The sequence below is a fragment of the Suricata suricatta genome, chromosome 11 (genome assembly GCF_006229205.1).
Source record: "Suricata suricatta isolate VVHF042 chromosome 11, meerkat_22Aug2017_6uvM2_HiC, whole genome shotgun sequence".
NCBI lineage: Eukaryota > Metazoa > Chordata > Mammalia > Carnivora > Herpestidae > Suricata > Suricata suricatta.
The window spans coordinates 56,115,267-56,132,396 of NC_043710.1; the positions used below are offsets into that span (position 1 = coordinate 56,115,267).

At 50.9% G+C, this 17,130-nt stretch overlaps 2 protein-coding genes across 8 annotated transcripts in view; one reads left to right on the forward strand and one right to left on the reverse strand.

The window, feature by feature from the left end:
* The window catches only part of CHRDL2 (chordin like 2), a 32,224-nt gene extending 15,126 nt beyond the window's left edge, over positions 1 to 17,098 (reverse strand). For 2 of the 7 annotated variants that reach the window (XM_029914527.1, XM_029914528.1), the window contains exons 1-3: positions 7,188 to 7,337; positions 5,267 to 5,379; positions 1,533 to 1,626 (exon numbers count right to left, since the gene is read on the reverse strand). In XM_029914527.1, coding sequence (XP_029770387.1) covers positions 1,533 to 1,626; positions 5,267 to 5,379; positions 7,188 to 7,299 — 319 coding nt within the window. In that variant the 5' untranslated portion in view covers positions 7,300 to 7,337. Of the gene's footprint in view, positions 1 to 1,532; positions 1,627 to 5,266; positions 5,380 to 7,187; positions 7,338 to 16,660 lie in introns of those variants that run through there. The other 5 variants (XM_029914526.1, XM_029914524.1, XM_029914522.1 and 2 more) reach the window with 5 other exon arrangements.
* Positions 11,311 to 17,130, forward strand: part of RNF169 (ring finger protein 169) — a 120,584-nt gene continuing 114,764 nt past the window's right edge. Inside the window, exons 1-2 of the mRNA XM_029914521.1 lie at positions 11,311 to 11,403; positions 12,319 to 12,493. Of these exons, the coding sequence (XP_029770381.1) occupies positions 12,463 to 12,493 (31 nt within the window). The 5' untranslated portion in view covers positions 11,311 to 11,403; positions 12,319 to 12,462. The remainder of the gene's footprint in view (positions 11,404 to 12,318; positions 12,494 to 17,130) is intronic.

Here is a 17,130-nt window from a genome sequence, read left to right on the forward strand (position 1 = left end):
GGCATAAGCTCCTGTCATTCACTGGCCACCACAGCCCCACTCGTCAGCACCTGCCAATTAGCCAGTCCTCATCCTGCTAGGTAGTGGGGGTAAGTCTCCATTCCTGAGAGCACCCGTTCATTCTCCCAAGACGCCTTTACCAAGCACCTTCTCCATAGCAGGCACAAGGCTAGGCCTTGGGAATGGAATGCAGAGTAAGACCCAGCCCCTCCCAGCACGACTCTCATATTCTGATTGGTTAGAGAAACTCCCTACAGGCAATGACCCCATAGAATGGTTAGGGCTAGGGCAGATGGAGGCACAGAAGTTGTGGCCACACAGGGAAGAAGAGGCCCCTAACACAGCCGGAGGTTGGGGGGTTGGTCAGGGAGAGCTTTCTGAAGGAGCTGATGGCTGAGCTGAGTCGTGAGAAACATGTAGAGCCAGGCGGGCAAAGGGCAGGCCGTGGAGAGGGAGAGAGGAGCATGTAAGAAGGAAGGAGCCAGTGCACAAAGTCGGCAAGGAGAATAAGGACTCTTGGAGTGAGCTTCTGCCAAGGAGGAGGCACGATGCCCCCTCACTGGGTAGGATGAAGCTCAGAGCTTCTCTCTCCTTGGGAACCTCAAGGGAATCCAGAGCCAGGAACATCTATGACCCAAGTCAGGGCCATTGTCAGATCCCTACTGGAGTTCTGCATGGAAAATGAACCCCTTTACAGGCATACTCCACATGGGTCCCCAGCTCAGCAGGAGAGCTCTGTTGTCAGAGCCTGGAGACCAGTCTGAAGCCCCCTTTTATCACCTCCCTGATGCTTCTAAGCATTGATTCTGCTCTCAGTATCTTCCCACCTTTAAGCTGCCCCCTCATTGGCTACTTGGTTACAAATACACTTGGTAATGGCAGTTCCTTCTCAGACCACCTCTCCCCTCCTCTCTTTTACCTTCACTTCCTAGAATCCCAGCCTCAGAGGCTCTTAGAATCTTAAAACATAGAATCATAGGAATTTAGCATCAAGATACATAGACCCCCTGAACCTTGGCACTGGGAGAAATCTCCAAGTACATGTACTCCAACTCCTGGGGTCATTCCCAGCCCCAGGGCGGTAATCCTGGCATCTCCCTACAGGGCCTCTGGCCCCCTGCTTACTCACCCCCACTCACACAGGGCATGTCCACCCCTCCTAGCTCCAGCCAGCCAGAGAGAAATTGGAGCCCAAGCGTGCTGTCCACAGGACAAGCATACCCCCGTTTCCTTCAGCCACTTTCTACGTTCTCTCCCTCCTTCTGCCAAACCCGGCTACTTAAGAATGAAAAGTCTGCTGCTACCCCAGCCCTTCTTGGGCATTGGGATGTTTCTTCCCCTGAATACCTTTGTCATCTCAACACCTCTGATAGCTAGAGACGGCCCCCTCTCATTCCAGAGGTACCCCTCAACCAGAAGCCCGCATAGGGATGGGGTCAGTGGGTGAGGGGGAGAATGGATGGGGCAGAGAAACAGAGAGTGGAGGGGGATGAGCAAAAAGAGAAGGAGCTGAAGAGAGAGAGACCACTTACCCACACAGCGAGGACAGCACTGCTGCGGCTCGGTCACGGGCTGGGGGCAGTGGACAGGCGGGCAGTGGAGGCGGTAACAACTCACATGGGCACTCTGAAGGGGATATGGAAGGTGGTCCTGATTCCAAAGAACCATTGCCTCCCACCCGAACCAGACCTTTCCCAAAACCCCATCCCAACTGTGGGACACTACACTTGTTTTCAGCTCAATTTGTCCAGTCTCTCCCCTTCCCCTGCTCACATGCCCCACCATGGAGGAGGGCGCAGTGTGCACTGATTTGCACAGACCTTGCATCCCCTTCCTGGTGTTTGAGAATACAAGTAAAAGGCTGGACTTATTTTGACACTGATCTTTACTGTTGTTGTTTTAACTCTGGGGCTTTATTCTTTTACCTCTGGGCCTGACCTTCATGGTTACGAAAGAAATGTGACACAGGAAGGCAGGTGACAGGGATGGGGACAGGACTAGAAACCTGATGTGGAGAAGACTCAGGGCTTTGTGTCAACTCCCTGAATCTCTAGGAGGTTTGGATAACCTTGCATAAAGCCTTGGGGCTGGCACCAGAGTAAAAGGGCCCAAAGTTCTTGTGCTTTTTCAAGTACAGTAAAGGGAAGAGAATGGATGGGGTAGAGAAAGGGAAGGGGGATTGGAGATGAGCAGAAACGGGAGCTGAAGAGAGAGGCCACCACCCCTTCTGGAGGTTTCCCAGCTTACCAGGCAGAGTCTGTCAGCCTGACCTAGGTGGCCCACACCTTTCTCTCCCTTGTTATAAGGGCCATGGCACTCTGGCCAGGGAGAAACGAATTAGCTCCAGTGGATCACAAAACTTGGACTTTGTCAACTGGACCACATATTGTCATGGACCATTTACATCTGTCTAGTCCATTCACCCACGAATTCCCCAAGACAAGGGTCATGCCTCATCTGTTTATCCCTGAATTGTCAGCTCAGAGCCTTGCTCCAGGCTGCTGCCTGTGACAGTCTGAACACAAGAGCGAGCAGATAAATAAGAGCCAGGAAGAGATGCGATAGATGAAGGAAGGGAGCCAGCTTTGTTCCACTGTGAAGCCGGTGGGTTTGCTTCTAGCCCCGTTGCCCACCAGGTTCCTCCACAGCACCTCTTGCTCCATGGAAAACCAGGGACCAGAACCCAGTCCCTCTGGGGTCACTGCTTTTCAAGATGGCCAGATCACAAGGACTAATCAGTGCTAAGGGGCATCCCAGGGCCCACAGAATTGGTCTGAGCTCCAAAAGGGGCCTTCTAGATGCCTGGCACACACAGGTGCTTCATAAGATGAACTAAGCCCCTCAGATGAGAGACTGGGGCAGAATTCAAGGAATTGTGTGACCTAAAGAGTTAGAAGAGCCAGGCAAGGGGGTGAACGGGCAGGTGACCAGGTGGAAGGCCATGCAGCCAGACTGCCTCTCAGGAAAGTCATAACTGCCATTTACTGAGGGGCTCCTAGGTAGGGGCTTATCTTGTATATATAAATATATGATCTGACTTTATTTGCTCAGCAACCCTAGGTATAGGTGCTGCTATCCACACTTTCACAATGAGAAAAGAGCCGCTGAGAGTTTAAATTGCCTAAGACCACACAGCAGGTGAGCACCATCTTCACCAGGATCTCGGCACTTCTGTGGTTCTGAGCTGCCTCTGGTGGACGGGAGGGGGATTCATTCATTTGCTCAGTGACTACTGGGTGCCAGGCCCTCTTTTAGGCTCTAGGGACATAGCAGTGACACCGACACTGTCTCTGCACTCACAGAACTTGCATCCTAGGAGCAGGAGACAGACTATAAAAAATAAACAAGTAGGAACAAGATCATTTTAGCTGTTACACTTACGATAATAATAAAACAGGGCGATGTGCTCAAGTTAACCAGGTTAGAGTATTTTAGAGACAGCTACCAGACAACGCTTCATAAGGAGATCACTCTTCTGTGACAAACTTTGAGATGAAAGGGACCATTCGTGAGAAGATTCGGGGGTGGGGGCAGACATCTCAGGCGGAGGAACTACCAGGTAGGAATGAGGTTGAAGCATTGGCACAAGCAGGAGATGAGGTCTGAGGAAGAGGCAGAAGGCAGCTCACATGGAACCCAAAGCAGGAAATTTGAATGTTACTTTAGGTGCAATAAGAAGGTTTTAAGAGTGGAATAGCGTGATCAGTTTTCTGTTCAGAAAAGATCATTCTAGCTGCTGTGTGGAGGATGGATTTAGAGAAGGAACAGGGAGACCAGGTGGGAGGCTGCTGTGACAGCCCAGGGAAAGATAAGCATGGCTTTCATGAAGGGAGCAGTGACGGTGGGGAGAAGTGGAGGAATTCAGGATATTTTCTGGAGATACCAGGATGATCACTTCGGTCAGAGAAACTCTGCAGAGGGAGAAACAAATCAGCTCCAGTGGATCACAAAACTTGGACTTTGTCAACTGGACCGCATGATATGTCTGGAATTTTCTGTTATGGTTTTCTTTCTGTTCTCTGGCTATATTTCATAAAGTTCTTTTTGTAAAGGCTGATTGGCCTCAGATGTGCTAAGGAGAACCGGGGGGGGGCAGTTGTGGGGGGTTGTGTCTCCGTTGGCACCGGTGTTCTGCCTCGGGCCAACATCGTAGAAGCAGTGGGGAGTCAGAGGGAGAGATCCCAGGAGGAATGAGACCCCAGTGATCAGAGTCAGGAGAGGGGCTCCACCCCCCTCCACCTCCCATTGTCTTCTCAGAAGCTCTTCTCTGCCCCCACTTTGAGAATGGTCTGAAGAAGGGAGGCTCCTACAGGCTTTCTGCATTCCTCTCCTGGCTTTCATTCAGGGAAAGATGCCAAGGGGCTGGCTCCAGGTAGGAGCAAAGTACCCTGTCCCCCACAAGCACCAGCACCCAGACAAAGACTGCTAAGGATATCACACCAACCAGGCTGGGCCCAGGCAGCTGAAATAGGGCTAAGGGTGTTTCAAGCCTCCCAAATCACCCCTGTCCATCCTCACCCCTCCACCCTCCTACCTGGCCTGAGAATTCTGGACCACCTGAGGATCCTATTTATTTCACCCCATTGATAGTACAAGGCTCTGTGGAGGGTGCTGGGGTGGGGTGGGTGAGGGACACAGAAGTGAACAAAAAGATCTGGTCTCTGCCCCAGTTTGTTCAGCCTCCGGCAGGATACCAAATTGGGCATGAGTGAGCAGCCAGGAAGACCTGCTCTCAGGGGGTCCATATAGGAGGGGCAGGAACTGTCAGACACAGATACTTGTTGTATTTGCCCAACAGTAATCAGGAGAAAGGGACAGTGAATCTTATGTGGCATCCCAGAAGGAGACACACTTGCAGGTGAGGCATCCAATAATAAGGCTAATGGTGAGGGTGGCATTTGGGTGAAGCCTTAAGGAGTCAACATTTTTGAGCCAGTGGAGTTGGGAGAGCAGCAAGAGAGGTGGCTGGAGGAGAGGAAGGAATGGGAGGTCAGAACAGAGAGGCTCTTGTCCTCTGCTGCATGGGACACAGGGAGGCTGGCAGCAGCCAACATGGAAGGAAGGCTGGGCTGAAGGATAGAAGGCCCGGGTCTCCAGCCCAGCCCAGCCACTGACCTGTGGTATGACTTATCTCTGGGGGGTGCACATAGCTGTCTATTCCCATGTATTCCATGCTCACTAGGATGGCATGGTCCCACCGTCTCTCTGGGGTGACTTCTCTAGGGTCTCCCATACATACCTGTCATAGGTGGCCAAAGGGACATACCTCAGAGCAAGTACAGCGCAGGCAGTACATCAGGCCCTGTGGCTCCAAGTAGGGGTGCCAGCTCTCGCCGGGCGAATATCTCTTCCCATGGAAAAGGCAGAACATGTCTGGGCCTGGCAAACCAACCAATGCTTTGTCAGTCCTAGGAGGCTCCAGCCCAGAGACCATCATCCCTTCTTCTTTCTGGCTCTAGGAAGGATGTCAGCTGGACTACTTAGGTGAAAGGGAATCCATCAAAAGTGCTCTCCAGTCAGGGACCCAGAATATCTGAGTTTGTCAGCTTGTCCACACAAAGCTATGTGACTTTGGGTGTATCACTGCCCCCTTCTGAACCTCAACACTTCTCATAGGCAGTTGGGGGTTAGGCAGTGTAGGTGTCTACAGATTTAAATTGTGGTATAAATGTTATTAGATGAACAATCTGAGGCCCAGAGAGGCTAAATCACACCTTTAGGGCCAGTCCCCAAGAAGGGATGATAGCCCAAGCTTCCTGACTCTCTGTCTAGTGCTCCTTCTGTCCTCATAATAACACTGGCTTCTTTTCCCTTGGTCCCATTTTGCTTATTTACTTACTACATCTCTGCACCCCCCCCTTCCCACTGCTGAGCCTCTCCCTACACACACACACACACACACACACACACACACACACACACACACACATACTCTTTCTCTGAGTCCTATGACCCACCTTTTCAATAAAGCCACTCAGAGCAATTTTTCCTGTTTTCATACCATACTCTGTCCTTATAGCTCACCAAGCTGTGATAGAAAATGTTTGAACTGGGAAAACAAAGGCTGCCTAGAGAAAGGTTCTTAGAAAGCTGACTTCTAAATATCCTTAAAAATAGTCATGGCAACTACTATGGTTGCACTATGGTTGATTACTTTTGTTATCTGCATATCAGTTTTCTATATGCAGGTGAATGCTTCCAGGAACGCCTGGGAAACGGTGGTTTCCTCGGTGGGTTAGATACGTCTCCTGCAATCCTGCTTTCCTCACTCACTTCACACAGCCCATCCGTCACCCTGCCTGCCCCCACCTCTTACTGGATCACCACCTAGCCTTGGGTCAGGGCTCGCAGCCAGGCTCACAGCCATGCCTCACCCTGCTGCCATCTGCCCTGTCCTACCAAACCGCCTTTACAACCCAGAAGGGATGCTGTCATTCCTACAGAAAAACTCTTTTAGGGAGGAACTGGGATCCCCTGCACAAGGTAAGCTGTCCCCTAAGGTTTGTGGAAGTAGATGAGATTGAGCTATGGAAAAAAGATTACTATCTTCTCTTTTTGTAAATTACTTCATTCTCTCATTGACATTATTGTTTTGAGCATTAAATTGGATGATGCTTGCCAAGAGCTTACTTCGCCCTGTTCCTAATGCTTAGTTCAGCACTATGGTTATGATAATTGTGGTAACGATGACCCTGCAAGGTGGGTTATCTTGAATAGATGATAGTGTCCCTCTAACAGGGTCCTGGGGTTGTTACCGTAATTATGAGGAAACTAGATGGAAAAACTGAGGACGCACTTGCCGAGGCCATGCAGCTGGTGATCTGAATCCAGGACTCCACTCCCAGGCAGAGCCCCTTGCAGTGTCCCTCCCTCCTCCATGGGTTTTTGCCCCATCCCAGGGCCTAGGGGCTCCTCTCTCTGCCTCAGCGGCCACCGTACCCTATTCCCTATTTTCTTTTCCTAGTCCCCCACTGGTCTAGAATCTAGAGGTTGCCTTTCATACCTCCTCCCACCCACTTTCTAGAGTCTTCCTGTTAGACCTTGCACCACACAGAGTCACAGAGGACTGAAAGCAGCATTCCAGCAGGGGCAGCTCGTGCAGTGCAGAAATCCCCTCTGGTGTTGGGGGTGCTGGGGCAGGTCCCAGGCATGCACCTCCAGAGAGGGGCTCCGGGGCCATTCCTAACCTTTAGTAAGCTTCCCCTGTACGAAGCCGAAGCCAGCCTCCCTCCGGTTCCTTGCACTGCTCCTGCACTGCCTCTCAGGCCTCCCGGAACAAAGATTTGAGGCCACGGTCATGATGCCATCAGAGTCTGTGCTTCAGTGGCCACTGGGGGCCAGAGGAGCACATGACTTGGTTCTCTTCCCACCCCCTCCCCAGTTCCCTAAAGTAGAGGGGGGATCAGACAGCAGATCCCGTTCCCAGCAAGGCCCAGGCTGGCCCGTATCAAATGAGCTGTGTTTATCTCTCAGCCTCCGCTGGCAGAGAGGGCGGGGACCCAGCCCCAGCTGGGGTGCTTGTCAGAGCCAGCCCAACTCTCCAAGGATTGAATAATGTCTTTCTTCCTCAGTCCCCTCCCCTCACCAGGGAGGAGGCTGATTGCAACACTACCTCAAAGCCTTAGGTCTGAGCCTCCTTGCTGAAGAAACCCTCTTCTCCCACCTTCCTTGGGGCGGCCCTGTAGCCCTGCCCCTGTGCCAGTTGGCACCCCTCCCCCTTGCCGCCTGCTCAGAGCACAGAGACAGAGGGAATGTCTCAGCCCATGCCCAGGCCAGGAAGCCGTTTCCCCCACCAACAGACCTGGCAGTGGCTGAGAAGGTGTGGGGCCTGGCAGGCTGGTCCCTCAACCCCAGGAAGCCTCCTGTGGCCACAATGCCACCCAAACACGCCCTCCAAGGTGAGAAGCACAAGGAAGGGTGGCATTGCCTGGGACTCCCTCTTATACCAGGGAGGTGAGTGCCCAAGGTCACACCAAAGCCTGGCAGAAGGAGGACCGGCTGGGCTGCAGCCTTCTCCGTCCCTACAGTCCTATCATTAGCTTCCATTAACTCCCTTGGCCACAAATTCACTGTGTGACAATCAGGAAGCCTCCCTCTCCTTCTCTCAGCCTCAGTTTCTCTCCTGCAAAATAAGGGGGAAGGTGAACTTTGATCTCCAAAGGTTCCTGCATAGATACTGCTTATGAATCTATGATTTCTCAATTCTAAGATGGCGGGTTTTCAAGATTGAAGATTTGAGAATTCTGTGCTTCTAGGAGCCTACATTCCACGGGAACATGAAGCTTCTAGAACCATGATTTTGTGGTTCTAAGGTTGGATCATTTCAAGCTTCCATGATTTAGGATGCATTGATGGTACACACACCCAGGCTCTCAGGTGGGTGGGCCAAGGTAGGGTTCAGGGAGCCAGTGAGTAACATGAAGAAGGAGGCCAAGTTTGTGTCTCACTTCCCCTCCCTTCCCACCTGTTCCCTTGAGCTTCTGCAGCCTTCTCTCGCCTGGCCTGGCCTTGGGCCTGCCCTGCTGCCCCCTCCACCCACCGCCATACCTCATCCCAGCCACCTGTGCCTACATCCCTCTCCCTGATTCAGGGGGTAACTGGGCCTTCTCCTAAGGATCTTTAGGAGTTAATGGCCCCTAGCAGTGATGTCTAACTACCGAAAGACAGCAGTGGAGAAAAAGGACAATTGGCCCTGGTCCAGGCTTTAGATAGACAAAGAATTAAAATTGGACAGGTCTCCTACCCCTCAAAACGTGTGTGTGGGTGTGTGTCCAAAGAGCCTGGCTTTGGAGTCAGATAGGTTAGGATTCAAACCAAATTTGGCTTTTTATCTGTAGCCTGAGTTTAGACAAATTACTTAATCATTCAAGGTCTCAGTTTCCATATCTGTTAAATGGGATTTGTAATCTCTACCTCTCAGGGTTATTACAGAATTAAATCAGATAATATATGTTATGTGCCTAGTGCCTGGCACGTATTAAATGCTCAATTAGATGGTAGGTTAAAAACAAAAAGCAGATTTGGGTGCTGACTCCACACTTCCCTAACAGTCTGTTTCTCATGGTATTCCATTTGTTCCCACAATTTTATGGGGAGCCTCCAGGTACCAATTAGGGCATGAATATCAGGGTACCTGCCACTGAGGTCAAATCTCCCAGTTGTCGTTGGCAACCTCACCAACCCTGTTTCCTGTGGCTCCCTGCATTCTCCTAGCGGCACTTACCAGCCAGATTCCCTCAACGCCCCCTCTGCCTACATGACCTCAGGGATGAGATGACCAAAGGGATCAGGAGGCTGGAGAGGGAGGGAGAGGCTCACGAGGGACCTTGAGAGTCCAGAGGGTAAAAGAAGGCCATGGAAAAGCTTTAAACTCAGGCGTGCCCATGGTCAGGTTTGCATGTTAGCATTATCACTGTGGCCACAGGAGTGGAGAGCGAGTTGGAGGAGTGGGAGGGCAACACTGGAGGCGGAGAAGCTGGGATGGCTGTTGCGGTCACTGGTTTTGAGAGAATGCTGGCCTGGGCCAAGATAGAAGCAGTGCCCAAGGGGAAAAGTGCAGATTTGAGGAACACTTAGGAGGTATGGTGGGCAGGCTTTGGGGCAGGCTGGATGTGGGCAGGGAGGATAAAGGAGCAGTCCACAATAGGACTAAGGTTTCAGGCCTGAACAAACAGATGAAGGTGGAGCACTTGACACAAAACCAGGAAGCGTTATTATCATTAGGAACAGTAATCGTACTTCCTGCCATTCATTTGTTTATTGAGCTTTTGTGTATCAGATCTCTACAAGTCTGTGGGCCTGGGCCATGACTCAGTAAGACACAGTCCCCATCTTCAAGGCGCTCACAGCCTAATGAAGAAGATGGATAGATATAATATAGCTGGCCCTGAACAACCAGGTTTGACCTGCACGGTTCCACTTATATGTGGAATTTTTGTTTTTATTTATTTTTTTATTTTTTTAATGTTTTATTTATTTTTGAGAGAGAGAGAGAGAGCGCATGAGCAGGGGAGGGGCAGAGAGGGAGGGAGATACAGAATCCGAAGCAGGCTGCAGGCTCTGAGCTGTCAGTACAGAGCCCAATGCAAGACTGAAACGCACCAATCGCAAGATCACGACCTGAGCCAAAGTCGGACGCTTAACCGACTGAGCCACCCGGGCACCCCTTATATGTGGAATTTTTACAGAGTGGTACTCTAAGTGTATTTTCTCTTCTTTATGATTTTCTTAATAACATTTTCTTTTCTCTAGCTTACATTATTGTAATACAATAATATATATGTTATACATATTAACATATAACACACAAATATGTATTAATTAACTACTTAGGTTATCGGTAAGGTTTCAAGTCAATAGTAGGCTATCCGTTATTAAGTTTTGGGGGGAGTCAAAAGCTAAATGTAGGTTTTTGACTGTGAGGGGGTTGGTCCCCCTAACCCCCACATTGTCACATACAGTGAAACAAGTTCTATGACAGTGAAAGCACAGTCTTTGGGGAAGGCTTCCCCCCAAAAGATGCCTGACCTGGATGTTGGAGGAGCTAACGAGGTGCAACCGGAGGGGAAGGGCCTGTCAGGCAGCAGGAGCCATGTGCAAAGGCACAGAGGTGGGGGTGACTGTGGCTCATGCAAGGCCGCTGCGGGTGGCTGGAATGTGGTGCAGGGTGCTAGCTCCCCTTCCTGCCCAAAGTATCTACTTGAATAGGCCATAGTCAAAGCTCTTCCCCAGCTTGACACTGGTTAAAGTAACTGGACTCATTGATCCCATCTGATTTCAGGGCAGCAGTGTTTACCAGACAGACTCCACATGTTATCATGTCACCTCAGGCTGTCCTGAGCTGGCTCTTGCCTGCTTTTCCAGCAATACTCTCTCAGTGGTGGCCTTGTTTTCAGCCTCCTCTCCTCTTGTTGAATCTCTCACTCTTTCACCACCCCACCAGGCTCTTTCATACTTCTGCGCCTTCCCATGCTGTTTTCTCCACTGGGAATGTGATTCTCCAACTCCATGTTTGGCCAACTCATTCTCATTCTTCAAAAGCCTGCCTAGATGCCGCCCTTTCGGTGAAGCTGCCCCACCCTTCCAGGCCAGCAGCCAGTCCTTCCCCAGGGCTGCCACAGAACTGAGTTCAGCCCTATGTGACAACTCTCGTCACTGGATTCAAAGTACTTATTAAGTGCATTCTTCTTCCTTACTAAGCTGTGAGCTTCTTGAGAGTAGGGACCACATCTCATTACTTTTCGTATCTCCAGTGTCTTGTACAGGTCCTACACAGAGTTGGTACTCGAATGAAGGCACCATGAAAGAACTGAGTCAATGGAGAGGGGAACTTCTAGAAGCAGAGGTGCTTGATGGTCCTTAATCCTGGAAACCTCTTTAACAAAAAGAATCCTTGATTACATGGTAAGATAGCCAAATCCCTCTTAGCACTTTGACCTTGCCACCTAATTGGAATTAGCCTTTGACCTCCTCTTTCCAGCTCTCACCCATCAAAACTCCTAAACCAAACACCATGTTAAAAAGGGCAGAAGCCTGGGCAGGTGAGAGGATAAGCAATTCCATGATCTTCACATGTAAGTCAAAGTTTCCAATCTGTTCCATCCAAGGTCAGACCACAGTCTGCTTTGAAACTCTCATGTTATAAGAGCCTCATAGGGGATAGTTAGGAGTAGGTAGTGTGAGTGGGAATTCTTCCAAGAAGAAGCAAAAAAGACAACTTAAAAGAAGCTTCTGGGCTGCAGAGGCGGCTGGAAGGGACCAGGGCATCTGGGGTGTGAGGAGAGAGGCCTGGGCTATGGCTGACCTGTCCCCAGCCTGGGAGAACTCGGGAAACCTGAGTGAGCCAGCTGCGCAGGAATGTGAGAAAGTTTACATCTTTTCCTTTGTGCCCACACAGCCATACTCTATTTATTTATAGTTCCCTTTCATGCAAACAAACTTGCTTCCCTCTAAGATATAAGCTCTGCTCTGGGCGCTGGCACCCAATGGGGGAGGCCTCCAAAGGGGATGAGAAGTGAAAACCTCAGGTCCTCAGTGGCTAAGCTCTATGACCTAGGGAAAAGGCCCTCACTTCTCTGAACCTGACTCCTCCTCTGTGGCACATGATAGGTGTTAAGGAGTACAGAAGGACCTGAAAGGAGAGAACTGTCAGACCAGAAAAGGCAGCTCTGTTACCAACAGGGGTGTGTGTGTGGGGGGGGGGGGGCCAGAGAGATGAAAATGTTTACATTCTGTTCTGCCTTGGACATGTGCATTTAGATTCACAGATTCTTAGAAAGTTAGGGACTGAGAGATGATATCCAATCCTTTATTTTACAGATGTGGAAACTGAGTCCAAGAAGAGAGGTTGGCACTTGCATAGGATCATCGATTTATGTCAGCACAAACTCCAGTGGCAGTCTTCAGATCTGACGGGGGTGCTTATAGGAACACCCCTCCCCTAAGGAGGCAGGACCAGAAGAAATGGCTTTGAATTGCGAACAAAAGGATCCAGGTGAGATACCAGGAAGAATCCTGACTATAAGCATAGGTAACAGAAGCAGACTGGAACTGCCTTCTCCGGGATGCGATGGGATCCCGTCCCGGGGCTTGCCTCAAATGATCTCTGCACTGCACCTCCTGGGGGCACCGCTTTCACACCAGTCCTTTTCTTTGGGAGTCCAAGGGATTCAGGATCCCTCTCCCAGAGACCGGCGCCATGGCTGGTGGCTGGGGGAACTTGAGAGGCCAGTCCTGGAACAGGTGCAACAGCTGGAACAACTGTGCGGCTGTTGCCCAGCTCCTGCTCAGCAGCCAGCTAGCGAGTGAGTGAGACAGAGACCTCTACTGGTGGAATCCAGGAAGTGCAGAACCGCCTAGACCCAGAGAAGGGCCTGCCCGGAGCCACATGTCAAGCCTTCACTCAGGTGTCCCCCTCCCCCATGTACATCTGCACAAGTAGATGGGGATGCAACTAAGCTAAACAGCAGGGCAAGGTCCCTACCGGTGGGTCCCCCTACATACCCACTGTTCTAGGCCTCCTAGGTACGCTCTCCTGGTGTCTGAGGATCTAGCTACTCCTCCCTAGCTGGACAGGAGTAGCAGGCTGCAGATCTAAACATTCCCAACTTCCTTTTCTAAAGCCCAGAACAGGCTCAGGATCAAGGCAACAGAATCTTTGTATCTTAGAGTCTTAAAATCATGGGATGTTAAACCCAGAATGGTCCTCAGTGATTGTCTATTTGGGTCAACCATCTGTCTTTGCAGATGGGAAAACTGAGGGGCAGAGAAAGGCAATTTGTCTGGTGTCTGCATGGTTGGAATTAGCAGCAGATCCAGGTTGAGGCCCTGACCTTCTGATTCCAAGTTTGTCCTCTGTGCTACATCATTCGATGGGAGCTCCCTTCCTGCCCCATCTCTGCTCCTGCAGGCTGGGATTCTAGCCCCTGGGAACAGAAGCTTCAATTTCCACAGTGCACATAACCTTTGGAGAGAGGATAGAGCAATCGAGAGTTTTATTTGATAACTGTCTCTTTTTTTTATCTTTAACGTTTTTTTAAATTTATTATTGAGACAGAGAGAAACAGAGCATGAGCAGGAGAGGGTAAGAGAGAGAGAGGGAGACACAGAATCCAAAGCAGGCTCTAGGCTCTGAGCTGTCAGCACAGAGCCCGATGCAGGGCTTGAACCCCCAAGCCATGAGATCATGGCCTGAGCCAACTGAGCCACCCAGGCACCCCATAACTGACTGTCTCTTGAAAGCAGGAGTGGACAGCGGGAGGGAAGAGAAAGCAGAAGCATGCCAGATACGTTAAGGGCAGGAGGGGGTGGCAATAGTAAGGAAAGAGAACAATGAAGAGGCTCTGACGTAGGGGGAAGAGCATTGGAGAGGGAGTCAAGATACTAAGCAGGTTCTCATTCCACAGAGGAATGGGTGCCCAAACTGACTAACATCGTGGGCGTATGTGTCTTCACCTGGGGCTGGGATCAGTACCGGTCAGTGACCAGGTCACAGACTTGGAATCGGGATTCAGTCTGTGGTCAGGGTTTTGAGGATCAGGGCTCAGCCTGTGGCCAGAGCTGAGATTCAGTCCAGGTTGAAATCAGTCTGTGGCTGGAAACAGAGCCAAGGACAGAATAACCTTTGTTTGAATAGCCTTTTTGCACTGTAACCGAGGAGCACACTGCCATGTGTGTTCGCAGGCCTTTGGCATTCCACAGAGCTGAGCCACCCCAGGAGTCTGACAAGAGGCAGACTTGAGAACTTCCATCTGTTGGTACCACTTCCGAAAGCACCTCAGGTGTCACCCGGGTTCCTGGATACAATGGGCCTGAGATCCTACTTGAACTAAGACAAGGACCTTCATAAGAGACCTCCAAGTAGGACTCTGGCAAATGACTATAGAATAGGATTGTTCCTAGATTCATTGCTTGTCAGCACTAAACAAAGCGAGACTCTGAGAAGGGAAGTGCTCTGTCCCAATTCACACAACCCATAAGCGACACATCTATTATTTAATAAATTTGCTGTGTGAACTTGGGCAAGTCACTCCCACTTTCTGGGCTTCAGTTTAAATATAAGGACGGGATAATTGCGGGATAGAGCAGATGATTTTCAAAGGCTCTCTCAGCTCTGACATCCCAGAATCTGAACACAACCCTCTGAATGCCAGTCCACCTCACTTTAACTCACGCCTGCTCTGAGTTGTTTTCTTGCGGGTCTGGAGCTAAGCTCCAGGCTATAGGGGAGATGGAATTCTGGCAGGATCTAAGGAGAAATACAGGCCTGAGGGCCAGTGGAGGCACAGAGGAAGGAGAGTGGAGTGGATCGGGTGGCCAGGGAAAGTGTACTGGAAGAGGTGTGACCCAGCAAGGTGGTGAAGGGCTGACAAGCTATGGGAGGCCAAGAACAAGGGTGTGGGTAGGACATGAGCAATCCTGTACAGTGATCTGATTCTAGGACATCTTTCCAAGATGCATGATGGCCAACAATACCTAGAGAAAAACCTTGGGAGCTAAGAACGATGTGCCAAGAGGAAAGGAGGCAGGCATGGAGGGCATTCTGTAGTAAGTCTCTTTTAAGAAACAACAGGTAAGTGTTAGGAGGAAACCTCCAGGGCCCAAGGAAGGGGAGGGGACATTTTCTGAGTACAAGGCATTGTGCTGGCTAATTGAACACAGTCACTTCCCTTCATCCTCCCAAGAACTCTTTGGGTTCTGTGTAAGTATGTGTCCTACATGAAAAAATTGAGGCTCAGGCTCAGCGAAGTTGTGACTTATAAGAAGCCACACAGCTGCTAAGGGGCACAAGCAGGACTTGAACCCAACACTGAGTTCTTTCCATTACTAAGGACTTCTATGAGTCTCACGCTATGGGCAGCCCACGGACGACCAGACTTGCAGCCTGCCCTCGCAAGCAGAGACAAGAATGAAACAAAATCCAACACGACCAGCTCCAGAAAGTCACGTGCTAAAGAAAGGCAGCGATGGGGGAGCGGAGCTGTGGAGAGGGCAGAGCACGAGGCTGGGAGTTGGGAGCCTGGGGTCTGCATCCCAGGCTCTGCGCTGTGTAACCTGGAGCAAACCACTGCCCCTCCTTGTCCTCAATTTCTTTATCAGGTATTTCAGGGTTTGAACTAAGCTCCTTCCTTCTCATCAAGAGAATCTTTGGTTTTGTTTTCCATCCTCACAGTATTCTAAGAGACGGGGGATGGAAAGGAGGTCCAACAACCTCTGGCAGAGGCAGTGAGGGAACTGAGCTTCAGAGAGATTATATAAACTGTTTGAGGTTACACTGTCTAAGTGGAGAAGCATGAATTCAGGAACCGATATATTTTTTTTTAAGGACGCTACCATGTACCAGCTAGCTGCTTGTGTTAGTTGCTTTATATATTTTCTCCAATTTAATTCTCACAACAGTCTTGCGATATTTGATTCCCATTTTATAGATTAGGAAACTGAGGCTTGGAGAGGTGCTCTCCATCAGCTGGTGTTCAGAAGCTCTGGGATAGCGAAGACTGGCCTATCTCCCTGTGCCCTGCTGCCTCTCAGAGTCGTACAGCTCCAAATCAGGGTTCCTTCTAGATGCTTTGCTGCACCGCAGGGGAAGAAGCGTAGGATTTGGAATTGGAGAGCTCTGGCGTTGGATGGTTTACTAGCACTGTAAACTTCAGGAAGTTTCTTCTGTTACCCTAAGTTTTCTCATCTATAGAATGCAAATGATAATACCCACCTCTTGGGGGTGTTCTGAGGATCACAAGGGATAACAGAATGAGGTTACCTAGTTAGCTCTTCTTTCTTTGCACGGTCTCCCTTTGAATGCAATAGTCTTTACATCTTCATCACCTTCTTCACACCCTTGCAGCCAAACATACCCGGCTCTCTGCTAAGAATGTGAAGCACCACCACCAGCCAACACACACACCCGCAGTGTCCTGCCTTCTCTCCCACTGCCCTCTGGTCCCTGGCAGCAGCTCCCTTGGCGCTGAATTTTGCCAAGTTCCCCCCAGTATCCCAGACTCAGCCCATACTGGTCGGCAGAGGAGTCTCCACTCTCCCCGCACAGGTGCTGCCTGGAAGGCTGCCAGAACCGTGTGGGGTCCCAAATCCTGGCACTTTCCCCGCACATCCCAGGGGGCTCGCATCCCTCCTCTGCCTATCCAGCCCCCCTTCCCCTACTTACGGGCTCGAGCGTGGGAGTCCAAGGGGAACCAGAGCAGCGCGAGTCCCAGCAAGGAGGAGAGGACCCTTACCTCGGGAACCATCCTTCCTTCCCCCTGGGGCCAGGCCGCCAGGCGCCGAGCCAGGAGCGGCGTCGGGAGAAACTGAGATGAGGACACTGAGGCACGGGGAGGGCTGCTGCTACGGTGGAGAGTCAGAGAAGGGTCGAGTCGGTGGTGGGAACAGAAAGGGAGGTCCAAGGTGGGAATAAGGGAAGGTGGAAAGAGGACACAGGAAGGAGAGTGAGAGAGAGAAGGGTACGGCAAGAAGGGAAAGCAATAAAAGCAAAGGAGGTGAGAAGGAGGAGAGGAGGAAAAAGACGGGGAGGATAGGGGTCTGCAGAGCGCGCGGCGTTGGCCGAGGCGCGCGGGACCAGAGGGCTGTCCCCGGCGCGCGGGCTAGAAGCGGCCGGCGCCCCCTGCTCGGTGCGTT